Below are 25,660 nucleotides of genomic sequence, written 5' to 3'. Positions count from 1 at the left end.
TAACTCACCCAGCTTATGGAACATCTGCATTCTATATTAAACGTATTAGTACTTACTAACACTTCATAAATATTTATATAAAATTTCCATATCTGATAGTTATTGTTCAATATGTATACTGGCAACTTTTTTTTTGTAGAGGATTCCTCAGATTTCTCTAATTCTAAACCTCTTGTGAAGCCTGTAACCATTCAACTTTCAGTATTACTGCTAAATTTATCATACAAAAAGAAATATTCCTCCATACAAACTAAGAAGACTGAGACTATAATCTTGCGCTGTTATGAATATACAAAAAGAAGAAGACTTTGTGCATATGTGTATATTTACATATCTTTGGTTAAATTCATCAACGTTGCTTTCATGCTTTGACTTGACTTACAATGTACTTTGGAGTTACGCTGTAAAAGCAATTTGAACTAAGGAATGAGCTCTACAATGGATATAAGTTTTGTTCTCCACTGATAATTATTAGTAAGCAAGTCTACAGAAGTGCTTGTGGTCTCTGCTTTATTTTACAATGGTTAGCTGAGATGAGTTCTCAAATACTATATACAAATAAGATTAAAATTCCATTTTCAGTGTTGACAGGTCAGACACATATATTTTAGTAACCTGTCCTTACCCAAGGAATGCATCTCTCCATACTTCTTAACTCCACACTTACGCTTGTGACTTATGTTTACTTTAATAACAGTCATGATTTAGTATAATTTCTAATTAAATTGCTACAATTATCTTGTATTCTGATTTTGAAAATATGATGAGGGTATTCCACTTTGTCACATGGTTTTGTTTATACTACAAAATGAAATTGGAAAGGATTCTTGCTGAGTTGTTTTTTCCACATTTCTGTACATATAATTTATAGATGTACGAATTCTGCTTGTAGATTCACGAACATCTGCTCTAGTTTAATGAAGTCATTCTGGATTTTAGATTTTAGATTTAGATTTTAGATTCCTACTGGGCAGCATTTAATTGTGAGAAATAGGTTAAGGGCATTTCATATACTAAAGAATATAAGAAACAGCATAAGCCACAATGTGACATGTTTAATACTTTCTCTTTCTGTTGACCCTGAGGGAGCACAACGGGTTGGGTCATGTTCCTCCACACCGGGGATAAGTCAGTTTAGAACTTTTTTCTATTCTATAGCTTCCCACAGGGGAAAACTAGGTTAAAAAAAAAGGTTAAATATTTGTTGCAAATATTTAAAGTCACAGAATCAAGCATGGACACCCAAATAATTAAACCATGTAATTTTGAAATATCAAATGTTCTTAAAGAGAAATATTATCAAAAATTCTCTCATTAGATTGAATCAAATGGAAATAAAGTTAAATTATAGTAAAAATGCTTATTTAGGCCATTTACATTAGACCTATCACTAAAAACCTTAAAATGTAACCAAAAGATGTTACAAAACACGTCAAATACATATCCTTCCTTTGAATAACTCATTTTACAGTAAGACATTTACATATCAAATAAATCACCTTTAAAACAGTGAGAGTATGGCACATGCATTATAACTTTAAAAACAAAACATCTAATTGTGCATTAAGTTAGAACTAAAAGGTGACAGTTATAGCCCGTAAAGATAAAGTGAGCACCTGAAACTAACAGCTTAGTTAAGAGGACAGCAAAGGCAGTGTAGGGAAGTGCCTCATTTCATCATCAATCAGACCTTCAGTAACCAGCAGTCATATGTACCCTCAGTTTTCTTTATTTAAGCTAGTGATCAAAAATTTGGTTTTTTTTCTTTTTTTTTCTTTTTCTTTTTATTTTATTAATTTATTCTTGTTACATCTCAATGTTTATCCCATCCCTTGTATCCTCCCATTCCCCCCCCCCCATTTTCCCATTATTCCCCTCCCCTATGACTGTTCCTGAGGGGGATTACCTCCCCCTATATATTCTCATAGGGTATCAAGTCTCTTCTTGGCAACCTGCTGTCCTTCCTCTGAGTGCCACCAGGTCTCCCCCTCCAGGGGACATGGTCAAATGTGAGGCACCAGAGTACGTGAGAAAGTCATACCCCACTCTCCACTCAACTGTGGAGAATGTTCTGACCATTGGCTAGATCTGGGTAGGGGTTTAAAGTTTACCGCCTGTATGGTCCTTGGCTGGTGCCTTAGTTTGTGCGGCACCCCTGGGCCCAAATCTGCCTATAATAATGTTCTACTTTAGGTTTCTAGGACCCTCTGGATCCTTATTTTTTCCTATTCTCCCATACCTCTCTCACCTGGAGTGCCACTAGGAAGTCTCATCATCTATCCCAATCTCCTGCTAAGTGAAGACTTTTAGGGGACATCCCTGTTGTGCTAGTGTCCAATTATAAGTGAGTATATGCCATGTGTATCTTTCTGGGTCTGGGTTATTTCACTCAGGGTGATCATTTCTAGTTCCACCCATTTGCCTGCAAATTTCAAAATTTCCTTGCTTTTAATAGGTGAATAGTATTCCATAGTGTAAGTGTACCATAGTACTTTTATCCACTCTTCAAATGAGGGATATCTAGGTTGTTTCCAGATTCTGGCTATGAACATGGTTGAGCATATATCGTTGTTGTGTGGAGAGCATCTTCTGGGTATATTCCAAAGAGTAGAATAGCTGGGTTTTGAGGTATCCCTATTCCCACTTTTCTGAGAAAGCACCAGATTGGTTTCAATTGGGCTATAGAAATGGCTCAGCTATTAAAGGCTAGGCTCACAACAAAAATTACACATTCTTTTTTATTGAACATATATATACAATTTGTGTTAAGTATCAGGAAGGCCTTTTTATTTTATTAGTTCTGACATTACATGCTCCTATTGGCCAGGCAATATTTTCTCACAGGAGATAAACTACCTCTAAGTGACTCTTTGCAAAAGGCCTAACTTGGGAGGTAAAGAATTTGTGGTCACCTGCTCTATTTCAGCTGATTCAACACTTATAGCTGAACTTTTAATGACAAACACAAATTGTTTCCATAACATGCCACTGTTCCCTTTTTTCTTGTACTGAATTGTATTCAGATCTCTTCCTTACATCTACCCTGATAGTGCATTTTAACAATGATATTCCTGATGGCAATTTAACAATGGATATGTGTGATCATTTTTCTTCATCTCACTGTATCTATTTTCCAATTTACATATGTGCACATGTACATCTTGTGCCTCCAGAAACTGAAAAATATTGCACAATTTTGCCAATAAATTTTAAACAATATTATGTCATATTAAATAAGACATATTAATTATTATATTATTGAAATTTGCAGCATTCCATTGACAATAAAAGTAAATTTGAATTTTCTATTCTCATTTTAGTGCTTGGGTAGCATAATTGTATTATAATGTTAAAAATGATAGTTATTTAAACTATTCATTATGATGTATAAAAGATGAAGTCTAACATGGTCATTGTATTAGTTTCACAAGACAATGCTATTTTATTGTTGTGTGTAACTGTATTTTCAACATATACAAGACGCTCAATAAATAACATTACAAATATCCATACTATAATAATTGTTGAAATAATAGAAAACTTCTGGTACAAACTTTGAGAAATATGTCATCCAAGATAATAGTACATTTAAAGCAACATAATACTTTTATTTAAAATGTCAGAAATATAACTTTATCTTCCATGAAATATAGACTTCTTAATAGTATATGCAGCATTTAGAAGTTATCAGATGACAAAGTGATTTGTCCTTAGTTTTATCTTATGATTTGTTTCCTTTTACTCCATTTACAATAAAAAAGTAAAATAGAGTCAATTGGAGATGACAACAGTGTTCTTTTATCCTGGGAAATCACCTTAGAAACCATAGTTGACAATCATGTATAATGGCCCATGAGCTCAATGCCCTTGATATTCACTTCATCATGAAAAGATCATCATAGATTTAGAATATATTGAACAATGAACACAAGAACTTTTTTTTTACTGACAGTTAAATGTCAAGTGTGAGGAAACACAACAATAAATTCTGTAGCATAACCTTTGTTTGAGAAGGGCTGATACATGTCAGGTGTTGCTCTCTCTGTCTGGCTTGCTTTCCTATAAGATTCACCTAAGCATACACAGGAACCTTTGGAAGAGGAATGATGCTCATCCAAGAGTCAAGTGTACAGAGGAAATGTGCTACATCAGACACAATTAGTACCATTTATGATTATAGTTTATGAGATGTAAGCATCAGTTCATTAAAAATGTACTGAACTATCAACTCATTTCACATAGGCCATTGAACAGCAATAAAGTGGTATCATCTCTTCTCCAGGATGACTTTTAGCTGGATTTGAACCAGTGACTCATAGAAAATAGGCTGTGTTCTATTGTCAGTCTATAAAAGTATTTTATAGAGTTACAATGCATCTGCCTACTGCATTTTGCTTCTAGCAGCATTCCCTTTTCTTTGAATATATTCTGTAAATTATCTCTTGAAAAATACAAATATTAAATGCTAGGAGATGTTTATATTATGCACTATGTATTTGAATTTTATCTGTTTCTATGTATTAGTAATGTCATTTAATCTCAATAAAAGTAGTCATGTGTGGCATATATTGGAGGGTCTTTTGGCTGTGAAGGAATGGAAATTACTTTTAGCATTATGGTGCTCATTTACTAATGTATGTAATTCCCTACAGCTTAAAATTTCACCCCCACAGAGCTGCACCTATTTTTATATGTCATGTATTACATAAGCCAAAAGCACACTGACCATAAAAATTTAGCTCTGGTTTGTGTTAGAATGTGGATTTTTGTTGTACTAAAACAGTGACTTCCAGGGAAGTAAATAGAAGCATACCTTAGCTCATTATGTGGATTGATACAATGCAGTAGATGCCAAAGCACTATTCCAAGTACATATCTACTTCAATAGCTTTTTTAAACAATGAGCTAGGAGTAAATCCTAGCTATTTTGTCAGTGGACAAAAATAACTCACTAATCTCTCCCTTTCTTTGTTTGCAAATTTTGGATAATGTAATTTCTTTCAATGTTCATCAATATCAACTTAAAATAACCTTCTTAATTGTAGTAACAATTTAAATTAGTTATTCCAGAATTGGCTTTAATAAAATACAAACTATTTTTATTTTTATGTCACATTATTATTTGTATTATTGTATTTCATAATTTAAAGGGAAAATTCAAAAATCAGCCTGGTCAAATGTGAGGCACCAGAGTACGTGAGAAGGTCATATTCCACTCTCCACTCAACTGTGGAGAATGTTCTGACTGTTGGCTAGATCTGGGTAGGGGTTTAAAGTTTACCGCCTGTATTGTCCTTGGCTGGTGCCTTAGTTTGAGCAGGACCCCTGGGCCCAAATCTGCCTATCATAATGTTCTACTTGTAGGTTTCTAGGACCCTCTGGATCCTACTTTGCCATTCTCCCATGCTTCTTTCATCTAGAGTCCCAATAGGATGTCCTCCCCTGGAGGTAATCCCCCTCAGGAACAGTCATAGGGGAGGGGAATAAGCAGAAAAGGGGAGGGGGGAAGAATGGGAGGACACAAGGGATGGGATAACCATTGAGATGTAACAAGAATAAATTAATAATAAAAAATTAAAACAAAAGAAAACAACAACAACAACAACAAAAAAAAAAAAAACCCAAAAGTCAGCCTGTGAAATAGCAGTGGTCCTGGAACTGCAGTGACTGGAGTATGTCAGTGGAAGTGCCTAGAAAGCAAAGTGCCTGAAGAAGAAATTTGTACTGTTGAATTAATGAATTATTTACTCAGTTCCATGAAGCAAATGATTCTGTATATTTCTTACTGGTGATTTTTCTATGATCTTTTCATGAACACAAGTATGCCCCTTTGTGTTCTTACATTTTTGTCTTAAGACTTTACCTTAGTTTTAAGTCTTTGAATTATTAAAGATAGACTAGGTTTTGGTAATTTGCCAAGTGGACAGTACCTACCTAGTACATGAAAGCAATGAATGCCGGACTCTGTTGCTAGCCTTCTGTACTCTGGTTTTTACTGTGTCATTTGTAGTAATTTTGGAATGTGTGTTCTACAGAGCATGAGCATTCTGCCAGGGAGAAGCTAGTGTTAACTGCATGTCCTGTGGTCTTCTTTGTAGTCTCAGCGCCGTGTTACCTTTCACCTCCCGGATGGCTCCCAGGAAAGCTGCAGTGACAGTGGTCTGGGAGACCACGAGCCGGTGGGTAGTGGAACCCTGATCTCACACCCTCTTCCTCTGGTTCAGCCACAGGACGAATTCTACGATCAGGCCTCTCCGGACAAGAGGACCGAAGCAGATGGCAACTCGGACCCCAACTCTGGTGAGTCTTCTCCTAGTTTTCTTAGCATGCTGCTGGTCTGCTTGAGTTGTGTGATGAAACTTGTTTCAATGTGCTCTGCAAGCAAGGGGCAATTGGTTGTACCTGCTGTTTTTGTTCTTATATGCCTTGAAGTTAACATAGTTGATGTTCTTGATGTTGACCTTTAAATGTTATATTTTTATTTATGAGTCATCAAAAAGATTTTAAAATGTGCAAATATAATTGAAAGAAAATATTTGTTGGAATATATTTTGGTGGCAAAGGGACTACAGAATAGATAATTAAAATGATGAAATGGAGTTTATTAGAACATTGTTAATTATTTATATATATACACACACACATATATATATATATAGATATATACAATTATACACGTATATATTGTGTAATGTGTGTGTATTCATGTCCTGTGAGGGTGTTATATCAAAAGAGCTACTTACAAACACTAAAGACGGACTGAATGGGATTAATGTATATAAGAAAGGAAAGGAGATAATTCCTTCATAAACTTTATTCTTGGTTTGATTCTTGGATAATTTGGTTCTGTATCAGTAGGTTGAAAAAAAAAATGTATCTGGCTTAAATCCCAGGTCATACACAGAGCCACTCCTGGCTTAGTTAATCATTGTCAATGTCAAATAATTCCTTTAGAGCGCGGCTCCTCAACCTGTTGGTATCAACATTTTTGACAAACCCATATCTCCAAATATATTTATATTAAAATTCACAACAACAGGAGCATTACAATTATTTAAAGAACAAGAGAATATTTTTTATTGTTGGTGGGTTACTAGACAATAAGGAACTATACTAAAGGGTTGCAGCATTAGGATGGTTGAGGACCACGTCTCTAAAGGGACTTTTTTCTCTGTCTTTGAAGAAAGTCTTGGACTAAGTCTTCATCTCTGTTGATCTGTACTTTGTAAACACACATGCTTAAAAACAACAACAACAACAACAACAAAACCCTCAGTGACTAGAAAATATTAAAATTACAATTCCCTTTCTCGATTAGTGAAAATGATTTCTATTTTGTTGAAAATATATTTTTTTTTCATGGTAGTAGAATACCCTTGAAGGTTTTGGGGAAGGAGTAGGAGTGTTAGTATTTGTATCCCCCACCCAGTTTTTGTTGTTGTTGTTAAATGAGTAAGCACATCAAGAAGATTTCTAAACCAAGAGAAGAACAACAACAAAAAAGAGCACACACATTCAAAACAGAAGCCCTCACCCACTTCTGAACCTGCTTCACGTTGTTAAATGGAGAAGGAAGAGTAGTGCTGGTGACGGTTCCATAAATCTCTAGCTATTTAGCACCTCTGTTTCAGACATTATGGTGCCTCTGGCGTTTCTGTGAAATAGGAATACCTAGAGGAGGTCACAAACTCAGACAGGCTTCCTTACCAACTCCCTTTCTGGCAATCCATTATTCCTGTCCCCTCACTTCCTGAGTTTTGAATCTCTGTCTATGCAGAGGTCTGTGTTCATGGTTCCTTCTCTGCCTCTGCCACTGCAGGGCTCTGATGGGGCTTTTTCCCCACTTGCAATGGTTAAATGTGTGCTGTCAGAGCAGATCTTCCTGCAGAAGTTTTCGTGTATTCCAGGAACTCTCTGGTGGAATCCAAATAAACTCTATGCTGCCATTTTTGTTGTCTGTATTTCTGTATCTGGTTTGTAAGAATAAAACATTAAGCACATTTTTTGAACTTCAAATATGTAGAGCTGGCAAACTCAAAACCTGTCATCCAATAAATTTTGAGAGAACTAGATAAGCATTTGTTTATCCTCGTGAATTTCTTCTTCTTCTTCTTCTTCTTCTTCTTCTTCTTCTTCTTCTTCTTCTTCTTCTTCGTCTTCCTCTTCTTCATCTTTTCTTTTTCTTTCTTTTTTTTTTTTTAGATTGAGACAGGGTTTCTTTGTGGAACAGCCCTGGCTATTCTGTACCCAAATTGTAGACAAATCTGTGCTTGAATTAAGAGATCTGCCTGCCTCTGCCTCTGCCTCTGCCTCCTAATGCTGGGATTAAAGGCATGTGTCATTCTGCCAGGCTTCTGTGCATTTCTGGACATACTCCCACCATGAACTAATGAATCTAAGTTGCTCTGTTTTCCCAAGAACTGTATGGAGGTGATGTGAGTGGGTAGTACTTATACTAGCCACTTGTAAACAGTTTTTGTAGTCTACAGTTCTCTCTTCTCTGACCAGCACTAAGCTAAACTAAGAATTTTCACTTTAATTTCTGATCACCCTGTGTGCAAGTGTTTGGAAGCAGTTGGATGCTCTTTGAATCTGATGTAAAATAACCACAGAAATACAAACTTTAAACATACACAGCTGTCACCGTTCTCCATAGATTAGCAAATATACTTTACACAAGTATCTTTAAAGCAGGAGTAATATGAGTTTTCAGGTAAAAGACTTAGGCTTAAGAGGTTTCATCAATTTCCCTTTACGTGGAATAATGAAATCATTTAGAATAACACACAGGATGACAGAGAGCACTGAGTTTAATCACTAGGTTTTAAAAATTGATGAATATCTGGGTAATTTTCTACTTAACTAATTGAATTAGAAATTTAAAAATATTCATCTAGAATGGAAAGGCAGCATTTAGGATATATTAAGTAGATGGCCAAGATCATAGTTAATTTCTATCTTATTTGTCATGGAATGATGTGTCTATGGTCAGCCAGGATGTACTGAGAAGTGTCATAGTACAGAAAAATATAGCTAAATCATAAAATATATCTCATCACTACTGTGCAAGAATATATATCCATAAAATAATATGATACTTGTCCTTTTCCTTCTATAAGCAATGATACATTACTACAGATATACTACAGAAAAAACTTGAGCTTATTTGTAAATTCTCAATTAAATGCAAATTTCATAAAATATTGTTTATAGTGTGCAATATCAATGCTTTATAGGAAGTTTATGTTATACAAAGCTATTAATATTTTTATTCAAACCTTTTCTCTGAAACTATATATTGAGAGAAGTAAAATGCAGCAATTGCCTTGTTAGGATGTAGGTCATTTTTGTCACTGTTTCTATACACTCTCCTAAGTCTTTTCATAACAAAACCCATGTTTAAGATTTCAAATCAGAGAAAAAGAGGTGAAAGAGAGAGGTCAGGGAAAAGAGATGAAGCATGAGAGGAGAAAGAAGAGAAGAGGAGAGGAGAGAGAGAGACAGAGACAGAGACAGAGAGCTGACAGAGACAGAGACAGAGAGATAGAGACAGAGAGAGACACACACAGAGACAGAGAGAGACACAGACACACACACACACACAGGGGGAGAGAGAGAGAGAGAGAGAGAGAGAGAGAGAGAGAGAGAGAGAGAGAGAGAGAGAGAGAGAGAGAGAGAGAGAGAGAGAACATTTTGTCAAGCTTTTTAAGTAGGAGTTAGTAAATTGCCCTTGACTAGATCTTTGTACAATATGCCATGCTACTCACACAATGACTTTTTAGTCCTAGACAAAAGGACTGGGCCAGCTGCCAAGTGGGAAAGGATGGAAGAGGTATTAAGCTGGGGGAAAAATGCACATTTAATCCTACTTAAAGAAGCAGCTAGAAATTTTGATTTTTTAGTATATTTTAAACAAATTCATGATGTCCATCAAAGATGCTCCAGAAACCATCAATGTTCTATTTGAGAAGGTGATTTTACCAGGAGGATGACGGTCAGTAAAATGTCTTTAAATGAGAAGACATGGAGCTTCGTGGTAGAATCAGCACAATTCAACACAGTTAAAGCATTAGATAATCCAGGTTGTCTGTGACTTGCTCTGAGTCACTGGTTCATTTGAGCCCTTAGCCTATACTACAAGCTCCATGTTCATGCCTAGACTATGATTCATTAGAATATGCTCGAAATAATACAATAATCAAACTAAATCTTAAATTGCACTGGAATCATATTTGTTATATTCTCTTTTTATTGTCCAGTTACTGTTTTGAGGTTAACTTTGAGGAATTAGAAAGTGAAGTTTAGAGACACTGAGATGCTAGTTAAGTGCTGTCACCTCCCTTCTTCTGTGGTTTTCATTGTCCTCTGTGGACTCTCCTTTCTCGACATTCTTTATTTTTCGAAAAAGGTATAATTTCCTAACAAGAGAAGTAGAAAACAGCATTAAAATATGATGAATTTCTTTTACTTATGGTATTTATTATGCTTAGAAATATCCCTAAATTTCAAATATATCAGCCTTTATTTTTTAAAAAAAATTAAAACTAAGATATTTACATAGTAACTATTTGTATTGTGCATTTTAAATAAATTAATATGAACAGCCATATCTACTATAGTGTTTGGGGTAACTGAATTTTAATATATGTTCTTATTACTCTTAAACATCCATTCACCCCTTACAAACACATAAAGGGTTGCAAGAATATCCAATATTCCCAATTTTCTGAGAAAACCCCAGATTGATTTCCAAAGTGGTTGTGCAAGTCTGCACTACAAGCAGCAGTGAAGGAGTGTTCTCCTTTCACTACATCCTCACAAGCATGTGCTGTCATTTGAGTTTTTGGTATTAACCATTCTCATAGATGCAAGATGGAATGTCAGAGTCGTTTTAATTTGATTTTCCCTGACAACTAGGGATGTGACGCATATCTTTAAGTGTTTCAAGACCATTTGATATTCCTTTGTTACAATTCTCTGTTTAGCTGTGTACCCCTGTTTTTGATTGGGTTATTTGGTTTATTACTGTTTATTTTCTTGACTTATTTATGTATTTTGGAGATTGGCCCTTTGTCTGATGTAGGGTTGGTGAAGATCTTTTCCAAGCTGTAGGCTGTCCTTTTGTTCTGTTTACTGTGTCCTTTGCCTAACAGAAGCTTTTCACCTTCATGAGGTCCCATTTATTAATTGTTCATAGAGCCTGAGCTGAAAACTGATACAATTTTAAAGTGTTTCCACAATTCATGTGTAAAATTAAGTGTGTTTATGGCTAAAATAATTATATGGTATTCAAGTAAATTATTCAATATATGAAGACAAAATTGTTAATAGAATAAAAATTTATTGCTTAAAAGTATTTTTAAAGATTATCCTTAAATTGATATTTTGTTGGTTTATGAAAATTTTTTCCAGGAAAAAATGATTTTACTATCAGTTTATAATATTAGTTGTGACCCTAGAAACCTCTTACAGTAATAAATAATATATATAAAAAAGGAACAATTAGTCATATGAAAATGTGCTGTAATTTTAGATTGATTAATAGAATGATTATGTTTGTATGTAGGTGTGTGTGTGTGTCTGTGTGTGTGTGTGTGTGGTGTGCATGTACATGTACCCTTGTGAGCTCTTATATGTGTATGTGCAAGCATGCATATGTTATAACCTCCATGTGGATGTCAGAATACAACCTGGGGTGTTGTTCATCTTTTAATGTTTTTGAGAGGAACCCTGGCTGTAGTTTGATGTTGCCTATGCCATGCTATCTGGCCCTTAAGCTTCATAAGAGTTCTGTGATACAGACATGTGCTGCATCATGAGTCTTCGGGCTGGCTTTTGGATTCAAACTATTAAACTTACACTTGTATAATAAGTTTTTTACCCATGAAAATATGTACCAGCCCCTGTTTCTGGACTTAAACTGGAGTTCTAGATTCATTGTTTACTTGTTAAAGTAAAATTCTAATTATAGTTTAGTAAAAAATTAGATCTCATTTGTAATAATCTATTATAAAAATACATGACACAATATATGCTTTTTAGAATTTTAGTAATCTTCCAAAGGACTGCTATCATTATTAAGTACAACTGTAATATTAAGCCTAAATTAATTAATGTAGCATTCAAATTTGTAGAGAGTATTATCTAGCTGCTCTTGTTGTTGTACCATTAGTTTGTTCTATGTTTTGTTTTTTCAAAATCATAAAGTTGATGGGAAGTAGTAGAGTAATAAGATTCAATATCTAAAATATATCAGATTATATTATTCTTTCCTTTTTTATAACTTAATTAAATTATGATTTTCTTTACAAAAGTGTAGTGAATGGATGTTTTAAATGATAAAGACACAATTGAACAAGTATTTCCCATCATTATGTCCAGATTTGAAGGACCGGAAAAGAAGTTGATCATTGCTTTGTGAAAGATACTTTAAGTAAGATAAATACTTTCATTTTTCTTAATTCAGAGATAAACTTGTTGATTACTGCTTTATCCTTAGAACACTGAGGGCAAGCTTAACAAAACGTAACAGGCAAAATCGTATGCCAATTTGATGGTGTTTCCACATTCACAGCACAGACAGCTTTTCAAGCACAATAGGCCAACTGAGCTACATGTGTGCAGGTTTTAGCATACTGAATTGTTTTGTTTCTAGCTCCAAGCAAATATCATGTTCCATCTCCAAGTATCAATAAATCAGATTTTTTAAGGTATAAATTCATGATGATCACAGAACATTACTTCTCAAAGGGGGAGTATTTTTGAAATATAATTATATTAAATAAATATTTTTCTACTATAAAAGTAGTAAAAATCAATTATATGATCATATCAGGACTATGTTTTTACTACTAATTTAGAATTAAGTCTTAATTTTGTCCTATTATGAAATCTGAATAGTAATTTTTTTATTTTTGTCTTTAAATGTTAGTTTTTTAAAATCTCTTGTTTAATTATGTGCAAAGGTGCAAATTATATTTACTTTATAACATCTTTGCCTGCCATTCACCTCTGAATTTACCTCGAAGAATTAATGAGTTCCTATTCACTCAGGAAGACATTATTGGGGTTAAGTGCCTATTAATACAGTCTTACACTACCCTGTATCAACCCTCTTTTACTCTTTTGTCGAGAAGCAAGTTCCAAGTTCAATAAAGACAGATGATCATAAGATAGTCACGAACTCTGGGTGTTGGGGGCTTCACTGGTCATTCTGTCACAACTTACATAGAATGGAGTCTTTTGGCACATTTTAGAATCTCTTATTCTATCTGTATACAATTCAAGAAGTGTATGACAAATAGTATATAAGGTTGAAGTGATAGAAATTAAAAGCAAGGCTGAATACTAAGCAGGCTAACAGTATAGTATGGACCTTAGTAATATAAATATCATCTTCTGAGGGCCCATGAAACAAATTTTAGGAATCTGTGACACTTCTTGTATGACTGTGAGATAAATACAAAACAAGTCTGATAAGTCATAAAAGTATTTTCCTTTTCTTTCTTAATATTATTTTTATTTAGTTTTGTCACTAGTAACATTGAATTAGAGGAAATGGTAAATATAAAAATGGATTCTATTAAAATAATTATTCAGTGGGAAATGAATAAAATATCTGTAGGTGAAGTTGTACTTTATATAAACAAGAAAGCTTAAACAGAAATTCTCTAAATGAATATATATATATATATATATATATATATATATATATATATATATATATACTTGTTTCGTGCATATCTGGGAATGAGTGCATGTATATGGGTAAATGTCTATCTATACATGCCTTTGTTTAAGTGTACATGTTTTTAGGTGGCTATGTGTGAGTGTATGCCTGTGTGTTAGTGTGTGTAAGTTTGTATGTTCTTGCTGTTATAAATACCGTGTCTAGTTCGGCAAACTCAAAATTTCAGCAAAATTGTGGTCTTTGCTATTCTTGCGAACTACCGTGGTCTCGAGAACGTTGATTGCAAAATTCCAAAATAGAACTACTAATATCACACTTTTGCTGTAAAGTTAAATTGAGTTGTGACTGAATAGGCTTAATAAATGGTTCATATTAATGTTTCAAATATGTGAGCATCTGTAAAAGTATGTTCAAAGGAGAATTGATACCTAATTTTGAATAATGGGGATGCCACAATAATGTCTTCTTGGATACAGGAGATGAAGGAAAAGAGAAGTAAAGGCTCCTTCTGTCTATGGTCTATATTAGTTATTAAAAATGGACACAGTCAATCAGAGATATTAGAGGAAAAATTCAGAGTATAATTTATCTGTTTTAAAGTATTTATATTTGAAATTTGACCAAAAGTATCTAAGAACAAGTAATATGATTCTGAATTATTACCTAAGAACTAAAAATGTAAAAGATGAATGAGTTTTTCATAGAAATTGTGATAATTCGAAGAGACAGGAACTAACTTTATCATGTAAGTCACACAAATATTTAAGGGATTGGAGAAATGATATAGAACTCAAGAATGTTGAAAGTAGGAAAAATAGTCTCACCCAGGGAATGACACACCAATAGGTTATCCAGTACAAATGATTAGCCTAGTAAATATACATACAAATAACATTAGAAAGACTTAACATGTTATACATAGTAATATATCTATATACATACACATTTTAGGCAAAAATTAATGAAGAAAGGGGTCATGGATTGGAGAGAGATAGGAGGCACATTTGCAACTTTCTGAAAGGGGGAAAGAAAAGGGAAATATTATGTAATTATATTACAGACTCAAGAAAAAAAACAACAAATGATGAAAAGAGAAAAAAGGACAGTTTTAACTCCAGCCCTTGGAGACAGCTGCAAAGGAAGCTATATCTGCTGGGCCATCCTAGTCTAAATAAAGAGTAGCAATAGAGATATGCAAGTCATTCAATGTTCCAGAGTGAGAAGGTTTTTGCTGGAAATAAGTAAATAAATAAATAAATTTGAAAAAAAAAAAAACAGAGAAAGTCTCAAAAGCAATAAACAGAAAGTGTATTTCTATTAAATACTGGACATGTTTAAAGATATTTGAATAAATCCTAGTTAATTGCCTAATCAATTACATAGTAAAATCTGTTTTATTTAAGTGGTATAGTACTATACTTATTACAGTTCAGAAGAGACTATGGAGGCAGATTAGACTATGTTCTACTCATAGGCCTCATCTAGGCTAGGCTTGTGGATGCTGATTTGTGTAGTAGATTTCAATACATAGCAAAAGGTAAAGAAAATGCAAAATACTATGTACTTTATCTATTGGACAAAGATCTTTTTGTTCTATCTTTTTTACATTCATTGATTTAGAGAAGAGGTTATAAAAAATCACAGCTTATTAAACTAATAAAAATACAAATTAAAATACTTATTCTTCAGTATCCTAAAAAGGAAAAAATTATTCTCAGTTTATGAGTTTTAAGAATTTATCATAATATTAATTTCACTGCATACTCTGTTTTATTAGCATTTCATTTTAAAAGAGTCACAATATGATGATCCTTATATGATATAAGGTTATTAAAATATTGCTGATAAATAAAGAACACACTTTTTCTACTGTTTTAAATTTACCCATTTTAGGAGGGATTTTTAATACAGCAAAATAAATTTCAGTGAATATTCATAATTGCAAATGAAAAAGTCATTAATATTTTGCATTTGGGATCCTTTTTACGTCAAAGTATCATGTATTAGTTTTGTAGAGAGATCCATAGAGGGAATATGCCTCCTAGTGTAAAGTTAGAGTAATTTCAGGTTATGTTGCCATGCTGGGTAGAGTATCATTTCCATAGCTGTTGTCATGGGATTGATTTAAAAGGCCTAAAGAGGAGGAAAATATATGAACATTTTGTGTAATGTTCTAGAGACTTAAAGTGTTCTTTGAATGTATTCTGTTTAAAATAACTCGACCATGCTTAAAGTGAAAGGTTAGTCATGATAATTCAGTACCTAAGTAAAAATAAACAGTATAAGGAAGTCAGTAGCCAATAGGAGTATACATTTCATATTTCTTAAGCACTAACATAACCAAACACGACAAAAGGGAAAGGAATCACTAAACTATTTATGAATAAAATGAATATATTTGATTTCATCTTTATGTGCATGTATTTATAACAAAGATTAATTAATTAAATTATGCAAAGCTTTGAAACAACTTTGACTATTGGAAGAAACAGAGCTACTTTCCTAAACATTTTAACTATCCTACTGCTATTTTGACATGAGTTTCTGCTAGTAGACTGAAAAAAATAAAAACTGATGGCACTGGTAAACACAGATGCCTATATTGTAATAACATTAGGGCAGCATTGTCAGATAAAAATCTTAAGGCACAGGCCGACTCAAGAAACTTTCTCAGGAACTGTATTTGCTACCAGTGAATATTATGAACAGAGAAGGAAAAGCTGTATTGGGATCTTGGTCCTTGGACCATTTTATCAGAGTGAGATAAAAAAGAAGGCAGTTCCCATGAGAAGACTAATTGCACCACAAAAGATAGGGAATCAGAATCTACGTAAATATCCAAGATATAGAGCCCAGCTATTTACCACCTTTCTTCCAGTCAGCCTGTTTTGGTCTTGATGTGGAATGTGTTATCAATTCATATTACTCCACTTTCCTAATTACTCTTATGCTTTAAAAATAACATATACAGTATTACCAGTTAAATGTGAAATTCATACTGACTTTGTAATATATTTGTTTAGTTATTGCAATATTGTGATGCTCTTTATAATATATGAGATACACATAAATATAGTAAGCTTATGATTATAACATTTTCATTCAACTGTCCATCAGTATTTTAACCAGGAAATTCACATTTTATACACAGTTGTTTGTATATATAGAAACCAATCACCTTCGTCTCCTAGAAGTTTGGCCTGTAGATGTAGTCATATGCTAGATTATTTGCTCTACCATAGAAGGTAACTTTGATGTTGTTTTATTATTGGACACATACTTTGATTGATTAAATTTTTTATACTTGTTTTAGAAAGTTTATCAATTTGTTGAATTAATACTCTGTTTTCTTTTGGGGATCAAATCTAAAATACCTAAGCTCTAACCATGCAAAAAGAACTATAGGTCAACCTAGCAGAAGTTTGGGAAAAAAAAAGAAGAGGGCATGTAGTGGTATACTGGTCACTACATTCCAACTTCTTGGCAAATCGCTGAAGAAGTAGAAGAATTATTTTATTCTTTGTATTTCATCTTATTTAAATAAATGGGATTTTAAAATGTGAGTTAACATAAATTGTTTGTAGCTTTGCAAACTTTTAGCACAAATATGGTTTTAAAATATAACTTAGAAGAGATTTAGTGTTTCTGTAGGATTGACAACAGCATCTATGCATAGATTTATTTGGATTAAATATCAGGAATATGTATCACAAACTGTAATAGGTGAACATATGTCTAAATTCTGATATTTCAAAAATGTCTTTCAAATAATTATCTTAAACTTCCTATTATTTTATAATTCACAAAGAATCATTTTAAAATCAGTTCTGCAGAATGAAATATACTATACTCTGTGTGAATCTGTCATTTAATATCTGCGAACTAATTGAATGGTTATAATTGACTAATAACAATTTCTTGTTAAGTGTACATTGGAAGGAACAAATTAAACTTTCTGATTCCAAAAGTACAGGCATTGGTTTTATTGATTTGTTTTTCAAATTATTCTTTTTTTTAACATAAACATGTTTTTAGTATTGAATTGAAAAAACAAAGAACAAAAGAAAACATTTTCCATTAAGAATACCATAAAAAAAACTTGAAAATCTTTTAAATATGTCCGTGAATGAAAAAGGAAATTGCTTCAGTCAAGGTAGACAGTACATTACCTTTTGTGCATTATAAGATACAATCTTCAACTAAGCACAGTATACAAATTGCAAATTCATTCCAGGGACCAAAAATAGATGTTAAGATCCTACAAAGCAACAAGCTGCAGGTTAGTAAAGGTGCTATTTTATCACAGAAGTGTGCTTCATTGGAATACTTTCTCAAAGGCCTCATTTTATGGGAAATATATTTTTAAATTAACTCAAAGTGGGTCCTTATTCAAAAGAGGATGTTGAGTTCTGATTTAAGCTGCTTAGGCAATAGCTATAGAATATCCAACTGTAACTCTTCAGTAATCTCTTCTAAGTCATAACTATTGTGTGCTGGAAGATTATGATTTAAAAATAAGAAGTTCAGGTATTTTGAGCCAGAAATACCAATACTCCACAGGCAGTAAAATCTTGACATAGCAGTAAGTAGTGTAATAAAAAGAGGAGAGAAATTGGTCTATATTCTATCAATTTTATGTCTTGCTAGCACAATCAGAAAGCTTTTTGGTACTTTATTTCATTTATTGTTCAGGGAGGGTATGAAGTGTGAAAGTATTTTAGTTGATGAGACCCTCAGAACACGTGTTTCAGAAACAGGCATATTGATGTTGACAGGGGCTTTGCAATTTTCAGTTGTGTTGTGTAGTCTCCCATTCCTCCCTTTATCTCTCTGGCCTTTCAAGATAAGACTGTATGTAGTTGAGAAGATGATGCTAATCACCCTGGTAATAATATAAGGAAATTGCAATTCAGTAAGGTCTAAAAGACACAGAAAGCCAGGAACATCAGTAAGTAATATTGCTGTTCAGCAAATAGCTGCTAGCTCTCTTGCTGGTTCTTTGTTTGCCCTTCTAAATTAATAAACTTAAAATAATTTTATCTGTTCACACATTCTAAATTATGTCTTCAAAATATAACAAACTACAAGGGTTTGGAACCTATAAATTATCTATGATGAAAAGATAATTTAGTGGAGATTCAATAAAGCCTTTAAAAATTCCAATGAGGCAGCTATTAAACAAAAGCCTGAAAATGTATAAGGGACGTGTGAATTTCCATTTCAGAATAAATGTTCCACTATCGTCTTTATATTTATCTTAATATAATACAATTCATAAATTATTTATTCATTTAGACCAATATATAAATCATAAAATGATAAACAGAAGTCAATAAAATGACATAGAGATAAGTATAAAATAAAATAATCATTCAAATGTTACAAAAAGGTTTTGTTAGTAAAGGGAGAAATTTATTAAAAATATAAGTAATATAATCATAAATAATAATATATTTCATCTATATCTCACTTTATTGTGGTAAAACCAGATTTCCTATTTAATTTGTTTAACATTTCATTTTTTCAAAATCTCTGAATTGCTTATTTACTTGCTTTCAAATTGCATGAAAGTAGTCATTCCTTGCTATTTAGCAAAAATCTTAGAAAGCGTTTCTTTCTATTTTCTAGATTTGGTGTGAAGCTCGAGTATAGTGTTCCCTGATATTCGTGAGGGGTTCAATGGTACACTCATATTCCTCAGGAAACAGTATTACTCTGCCTTCCTTAACATACTCCAAATTAAGGTTGTCATGGAATGAAAGTACACAAGTAAAGGAGAGCTAGAGGGATTTCCTAAGCAACACTGTTGCAGTTCAAGACAGTATCATGTTTCTGTCTGTGTTTAGTACTGACAGGTATATTTTTTCCTTCATACTATCCAAGATGCTGATTTTGATATATAAAGCCCTTTAAATGTATTTCCCATCGCTTATATAAGCTATTATTTCCGTTTTGTGTCCTATAGTTGGGTGAAGGTCAAATGAGCAGCAGTCTAAAGAGTCCCTGGGTTGGATTCTGGGCCTGAATGCTGCCTGGAGTCTCTCCTGCTTTATAGAAGTTTGACAGAACTATCTTCTATTAGCCTTCAGGGTGAGGTTCAAACTCTGTACATTCCTTTTTGCCTCTTTCCCAGCACTATTAGTTTGGGGAATTGGAGGTTTGAGTGAGTGATGTGACTTGCCCTCTCATTCCCAGCAACTGGAGCAAAAACGTTAACCATCCTGTTGCTTCCCTGTACTGGGAAAGCAAATCAGTTTTCTTGATATTAAGGTGGTCTCTTTCTTCTCTGAATGAGAAGATGTTCATACAATTATGAATAGCTCAAGTTTTTGAATGATTCATAAGACAAGTCTTAAATTTTAGGCTATAATATGTTTACTTTAGATAGGAGCAGATTATAGAAAATACAATGGCTTCAAATACTAACCTAATAAAAATACTAATACTAAAATATTCTATAAACTTATAAAAATCATTTACCAAGGATATGTAACCTTCAGTTCCGCAGAAATATTTTATTTTGTCAATCTTTCTTTTGTTCAATTATTGTGTTCATATACCTGTGTTGTGTTAAAATAATCTGTTCCACAAAACATAGATAATAAAAAACTTTCTGACCTAAATTACTATTTGAAGAAAACATGTCTAGTATTTATTTTCTGTTAAATGCTCCACAGATGTATAAATAAATACATTTTAGATTGTTTTAAAAACATTTAATAATTCATATTGTTTCATTAAGCTTTTCTTTTCTCAGCTGTCTGTGGGAAAGCTGATTGTATATTGAGTGGATCCCAACATGACAATACTAAGATAAGCTGTGAAACAGTCAGTGACAAACTCTACTACTAAATGCTCTCTAATTAATTTTATTGTAACATATATATGTATATATATATATATACACATTTGAAAATTTCACTGTTTTACAGCATCTAATAATATGAAGAATACCCTATTAGGCATATGCTTAGATCTTGGCTTTAGTTTCCATTAGCCAATCAAAGAAATTCTGAGACTAATTAATTGCTACTGTAAGAATAGAAAAATATAGGTGCATATTTTATGCAGTACATTTATGAGATATAATTAATTAGAATAGCATAGAAATTAATACTAACTTTGAGAGTTATCATAAATATGTTACTGCTAGCAACAGTTTACATGGTAAAATCCCTATAATAATTTACTGTCAAGAACTATCTTCACTGAAATGCCTTTAATAAAAGAAAAGCAGAGGGCCATACATAATTTGTAACTGTGTTGAAAATTTTCTCCTGCTTCAGTTTTCCACGTTCATGGATTAGAGGGTAGCACCACAACTTCAGGATCCTTCAGATGATTGTGATTTATTATTTTAGTGTATCATTTAAGAGAAATATGATTTTATGATTTAGTATGGATCACCTAAACTCTAATGACAAATAATTATCATGGTTCCTTTATGAGAATGAAAACTGTATTATTTACTTAAATCCAATTTCATTTAAGCCATGCTCAATTTTTATATGGAGAATGAATAATCTAAGGAACACCTATCTCAAACTATTATTTCTTTTTATGTGAAATTACAACAATGTTTACAAGCATACCATTGTTACAGTAGGAATACATGTATATAGGTACATATATATTCCTACATGTGTCAAGGAAGGAAGTGCATACTTGCATTCAAAAGATAATTGATAGATTAAAGGTCTGCATGCAGGTAAAGAAACAAATGAAGCCCTTTCTACTTGACGTCACTGCTTAAAAGTGCACTTTAATCCATCACACCCTGATATACTCTTAAGGAAGTAAATTCCCCTTGTTATGAAAAAAATAAAATTTACTTGTTAAAACAAGCTCAGCCAATGATGCTTTGAGTCAGAAAAGAAAGGCCCTCTTTCCTGAGGGTGCACTTTTTCACAATCTAACAAAGAACTACAGAATTAAAGCAGCTATTTTTCAAGCCAGATGTGACATTCATTGTCTTTGCACCATCAGTCTATTAAGGTAATGTATGGAAAACATGTTTATTCATCTGACAAAAGTGATGAATAAAATCTTTAAATAAATAATCAGAGTGCCAGTTTTGCTGAATAATGTGTCATGTGAACCCTTCATTTACTGCTTAGCTGAAGGCTATGTAGAACAATGAACAGCAGCCACGCACACAGTAACTTTTAAATATAGATGAGGGCTTATTAGCAAGCATGTGGCCCAACAGTTCTAAGATCCACTTTTACACTTATACACTGCTCCTTTTTATGGTCTCCTATACTCTGTGATGTCCCTTTAAGAGTGTATATCCCTCATGGATGTTATCTGATGGTCCAGAGTACCACAAGCAATGCTAATGAACAGGCCCTCTGGTACCAAAAGAGGTATGCAATTATCAGCTGATGCTTTTCATGATCACTTGTATGGATTTTCTTCACAAATCCTATGACTTTGTCCCAGAGTAGCCAACTATGGGTCACTTTTGTTGTCAGTCTTAAATAGAAATCTTCGGAGATGGAAGAGTGTAGAGAGACATTTTAACTATTTTCACTGAATCGAATATTAAACTTTCTTCCAAATCTTGTTGCCTCATAAACTCACTGTTCAAAGTGTCATCATGTCTTGTAGCTGTACCTTTAGTGGCCTTTCTTAAAAGGAAGTGGTGCATCTACAGGAAAAAGAATCATGGAAAGAGATGCAATGTTGATCCTGTCAAAAGACAAATTTTTATATTAAAAATATTGTAGAAAATTATTTGAAAAATTGATTGATAATGGACAGTTCTTGTTGGATAAATCCATTGAAAATTATTCATCTTTGATTTATTTTCTTTTAGTATTTCATTAACTGATATACACTTTAAAGGCATTTAAGGTATTTTAGTGCACTGCCTATAAACTTGAAATCACTGAAATATTTAGCAGTCACTCATCTTTTCATTAACACCTTTTAAGCTTCATGATAAATAGAAGTGATATTGTAATTAATCAAAGAGAAATGCACAATTAATAATATTCAATGCTTACTTTCAAATAAGCCCATAGATATTAACTGTTATCTGTTGGTAGTGGCAAATTTATGTAGTTTGAATAAAAATTATTTGTTCCATTATCGTAAAAAGGTAATAGAAATGAATATATAAGCTAGTATAATTTATCTATCTCACTCCTCACACACACATTCCACTCATTCTTTTAGAATTTTCATGATATAAAGAATGTGAGAAGTATGGAATATCAGATCCTCAGTTTAGGTGAATTAAAACATTGTATTTCTTATGTTTGAATTCTATACCACTGTATCTAGGACTTATTTTGCATCTATATACAAAATTATATATCAGTGAATTAAAAATATCTTCTCAGTGACAATTGAGGCATTAAGTTGAGAAGTAGATTCACTTATCTACTTTTTGTTCTATCTTCCCTGTACATTCCTATATTTCCCCTTCTTTCTTTTCAACCATTTTTTTTTCCAAGCAGGATGTCAATGTCCAGTATGCTGTGAAGAATGCATCCTGTCAGGTCTGATCCAAGTCAATGCCTGGTTCTTTTGTTTTGACTCTAGTATGATTTATTACACCCAAATAACTCAATTATAACACAAGGTTTACTTCCAGTGCTTTGAAAGTGCTATCAAGCTGTTTAGGAAAAATAAGTTATACAATTTAAATGTTAGTAGATTAAATCATGGTTATGTCAATTGCTAGTCTCCCTTAATCACAAGAATATACATCTTAGCTACAGCAGATAGATATGGCTCTGTAGAAAGACAAGGTCTCCAAAAACTCCGGAGACATGCAGGATATGGCATTTAAAAATGTTTTTATTACTTTAAAGATTCATTGACAATGAGACAGGTTATCTCCAGGCAACACACAGCCTATCTCAAAGAAAATTATGCTCATCAAAGAACCTCCTTATGGAGATGGCTTTAAGTGTGGCAAAAAAGTCACTGGGTAAAAGGTCCTAATTTCTACCACAGACAGAATTCTGCCTAAAAAAGGGGCAAGATCGGATGCACACAGAGTTGCTGGCCAAACTCTGCCAAGACAGGGTAAGCAAGTCCTCAATAGTTCCTGCCTCATAAGTATGTCGGTCAGATATATTGGACAAGAAGGCTGAAGAAGATGTGTTAATATTCAGGTAGAAAACTGTCTTTGTCCTCTTTTCATTTGGAAAGCTACTAACCCCCACTCCTGGCATCGTCAGATAATCAAATTTACTCTTTCTTAAGTCTCTGAGGGAGTTGAAGACCAGGTAGATTAATTTTACAATGAAGCTTAATTGCTTAGGGTTTAAGATGTTTTTAGGTCTAGTTAGGTGATCTAGGTTGATAATGACAATATGTGATAGAGACTGATTTACATTCAGAAATTTAGATAGGAAAGATGTCCTCTTCAAGGCTGTCAAATCCAAATAGCCAAAACACTAAGAATGTAACATTTATATGCTTCCTGATTGTGTCACAGTTCTTCTTGCCATAGGTAATCTATTGTATATATATATATATATATTATAAATGTATATGTACAAAAATAAAATAATTAATTAAAAATGAAAATCTAGCTACACTGTTAATGTACCATAAATTAGTAATGGCCAGCTTTTCTTGGGATGTTGTTAACATTCTGTGCTCTGCTGTAAGGGCTGACTGATTTATCTCTTAATAAAAAGGCAAAGAAATATCAAAATAAACAAATATAATCATGAAAAACCCATAGTATTTCAACCTGAAGCAGAATCTCTCTCACTCTTTCTGTAGCTCTTTGAAGGTCTAAGATGTAAGAGAGATGCTGATAAGGGAAAAGATGGCCAGTATAAATAAGTAAAGAAAAGAAATCTGCAAGAGAGAAACTGGACTGACTGAGAATTCACTATGAGAAAGTGTAATATTGTTGACAAAACATATTTATATTCATAAGCAGAAAAATATTAGTTAATAATAGGGCAAAAGCTATTGTAGCTACGACTAACTTCGGGGAGTTTATCAGACAGTAATCAGTAAAATGATAGACTCCATATGAATTGTAGCATTCCATGGGCTTGTTTATAATATCAACTTAACACGAAAGCAAGTATAAAAAAAGTGGTACAATATAGCAGAAAATTATTTCTTAAATACCCATTTTTTCCTAAATTGTTTCTGTAGATTATTATTACTGTCTTCAAAATACAGGAATTTGCATATGAAATTTAATGCTAATAAATAATCTAATATTCCTGACCACTGTTAATAAAATGCAAAGTGAATAAAAGGTACGGAAGTATCACTCAAACACATGGGCATTTACACTGGAGTAAATGGTTATATGAAATTTGAATGCTATCAAAAATCTATTCAGTATACCTGGTATACTGAACACAAATGCTGAATCTGTCTCACACTAAACCAATACAGCCACCTCCATTATCCTGCAGTGGGATCACATTATTTTATATAAAGTCTTATTTATTGTGCACTATAAAATGCCTTATGCAGATCGTTTATCACCATGCTGAAAATTAAAAACAAAGAATTGTTTGCTGAGACTATTTAACAGTCCCAACACCCAAGATCTCACATCGTAGTTAAGACACGTGCTTACTCAAAAACGTTAGAAGAATAATGTATAATTATAGACTTGTTTGAGAAGCATTTAAGTTTATATATATTTTTCTCTCTTCTTTTAAGAAGTCAGATAAATAGTCGTTAGAAATAATAGCAGCACAGTAACTATGATTTTCTTCTTTCTCGAAAATCATGATTAAAATCCAGATAACATTTACTTCTCAACAATTATCCAGTGGATTATGGAAAACTTTGTGTTCTTAATTGTCTTAACATGAATCTTAAAGTCAGGGCTCTGATTGTGAGTCTTACACTCATGCTGAAGATTATGAAAATGAAATAACCTTGGAAGGCTTACAAGATATTTTAATAGGTTGTTTTTACAATCTAATAAATTCACCCTAAAAAGACTGGATAAGCTGTTTAATTCCATCTTCA

The 25,660-nt window shown here is 32.8% G+C and overlaps 1 protein-coding gene across 4 annotated transcripts in view; it reads left to right on the top strand.

Annotated features, from left to right (window-relative positions):
* Positions 1 to 25,660, top strand: part of Pcdh9 (protocadherin 9) — a 939,572-nt gene that overhangs the window by 616,933 nt on the left and 296,979 nt on the right. For 2 of the 4 annotated variants that reach the window (XM_051160898.1, XM_051160900.1), the window contains one exon: positions 6,225 to 6,300. In XM_051160898.1, the coding sequence (XP_051016855.1) occupies positions 6,225 to 6,300 (76 nt within the window). Of the gene's footprint in view, positions 1 to 6,098; positions 6,301 to 25,660 lie in introns of all 4 variants that reach the window. The other 2 variants (XM_051160896.1, XM_051160897.1) reach the window with 1 other exon arrangement.

This window comes from Acomys russatus, chromosome 18 (assembly GCF_903995435.1).
Source record: "Acomys russatus chromosome 18, mAcoRus1.1, whole genome shotgun sequence".
Lineage (NCBI taxonomy): Eukaryota > Metazoa > Chordata > Mammalia > Rodentia > Muridae > Acomys > Acomys russatus.
The sequence above is the reverse complement of the archived record's forward strand: the minus strand, read 5'-3'. Positions and strand labels throughout refer to the sequence as shown.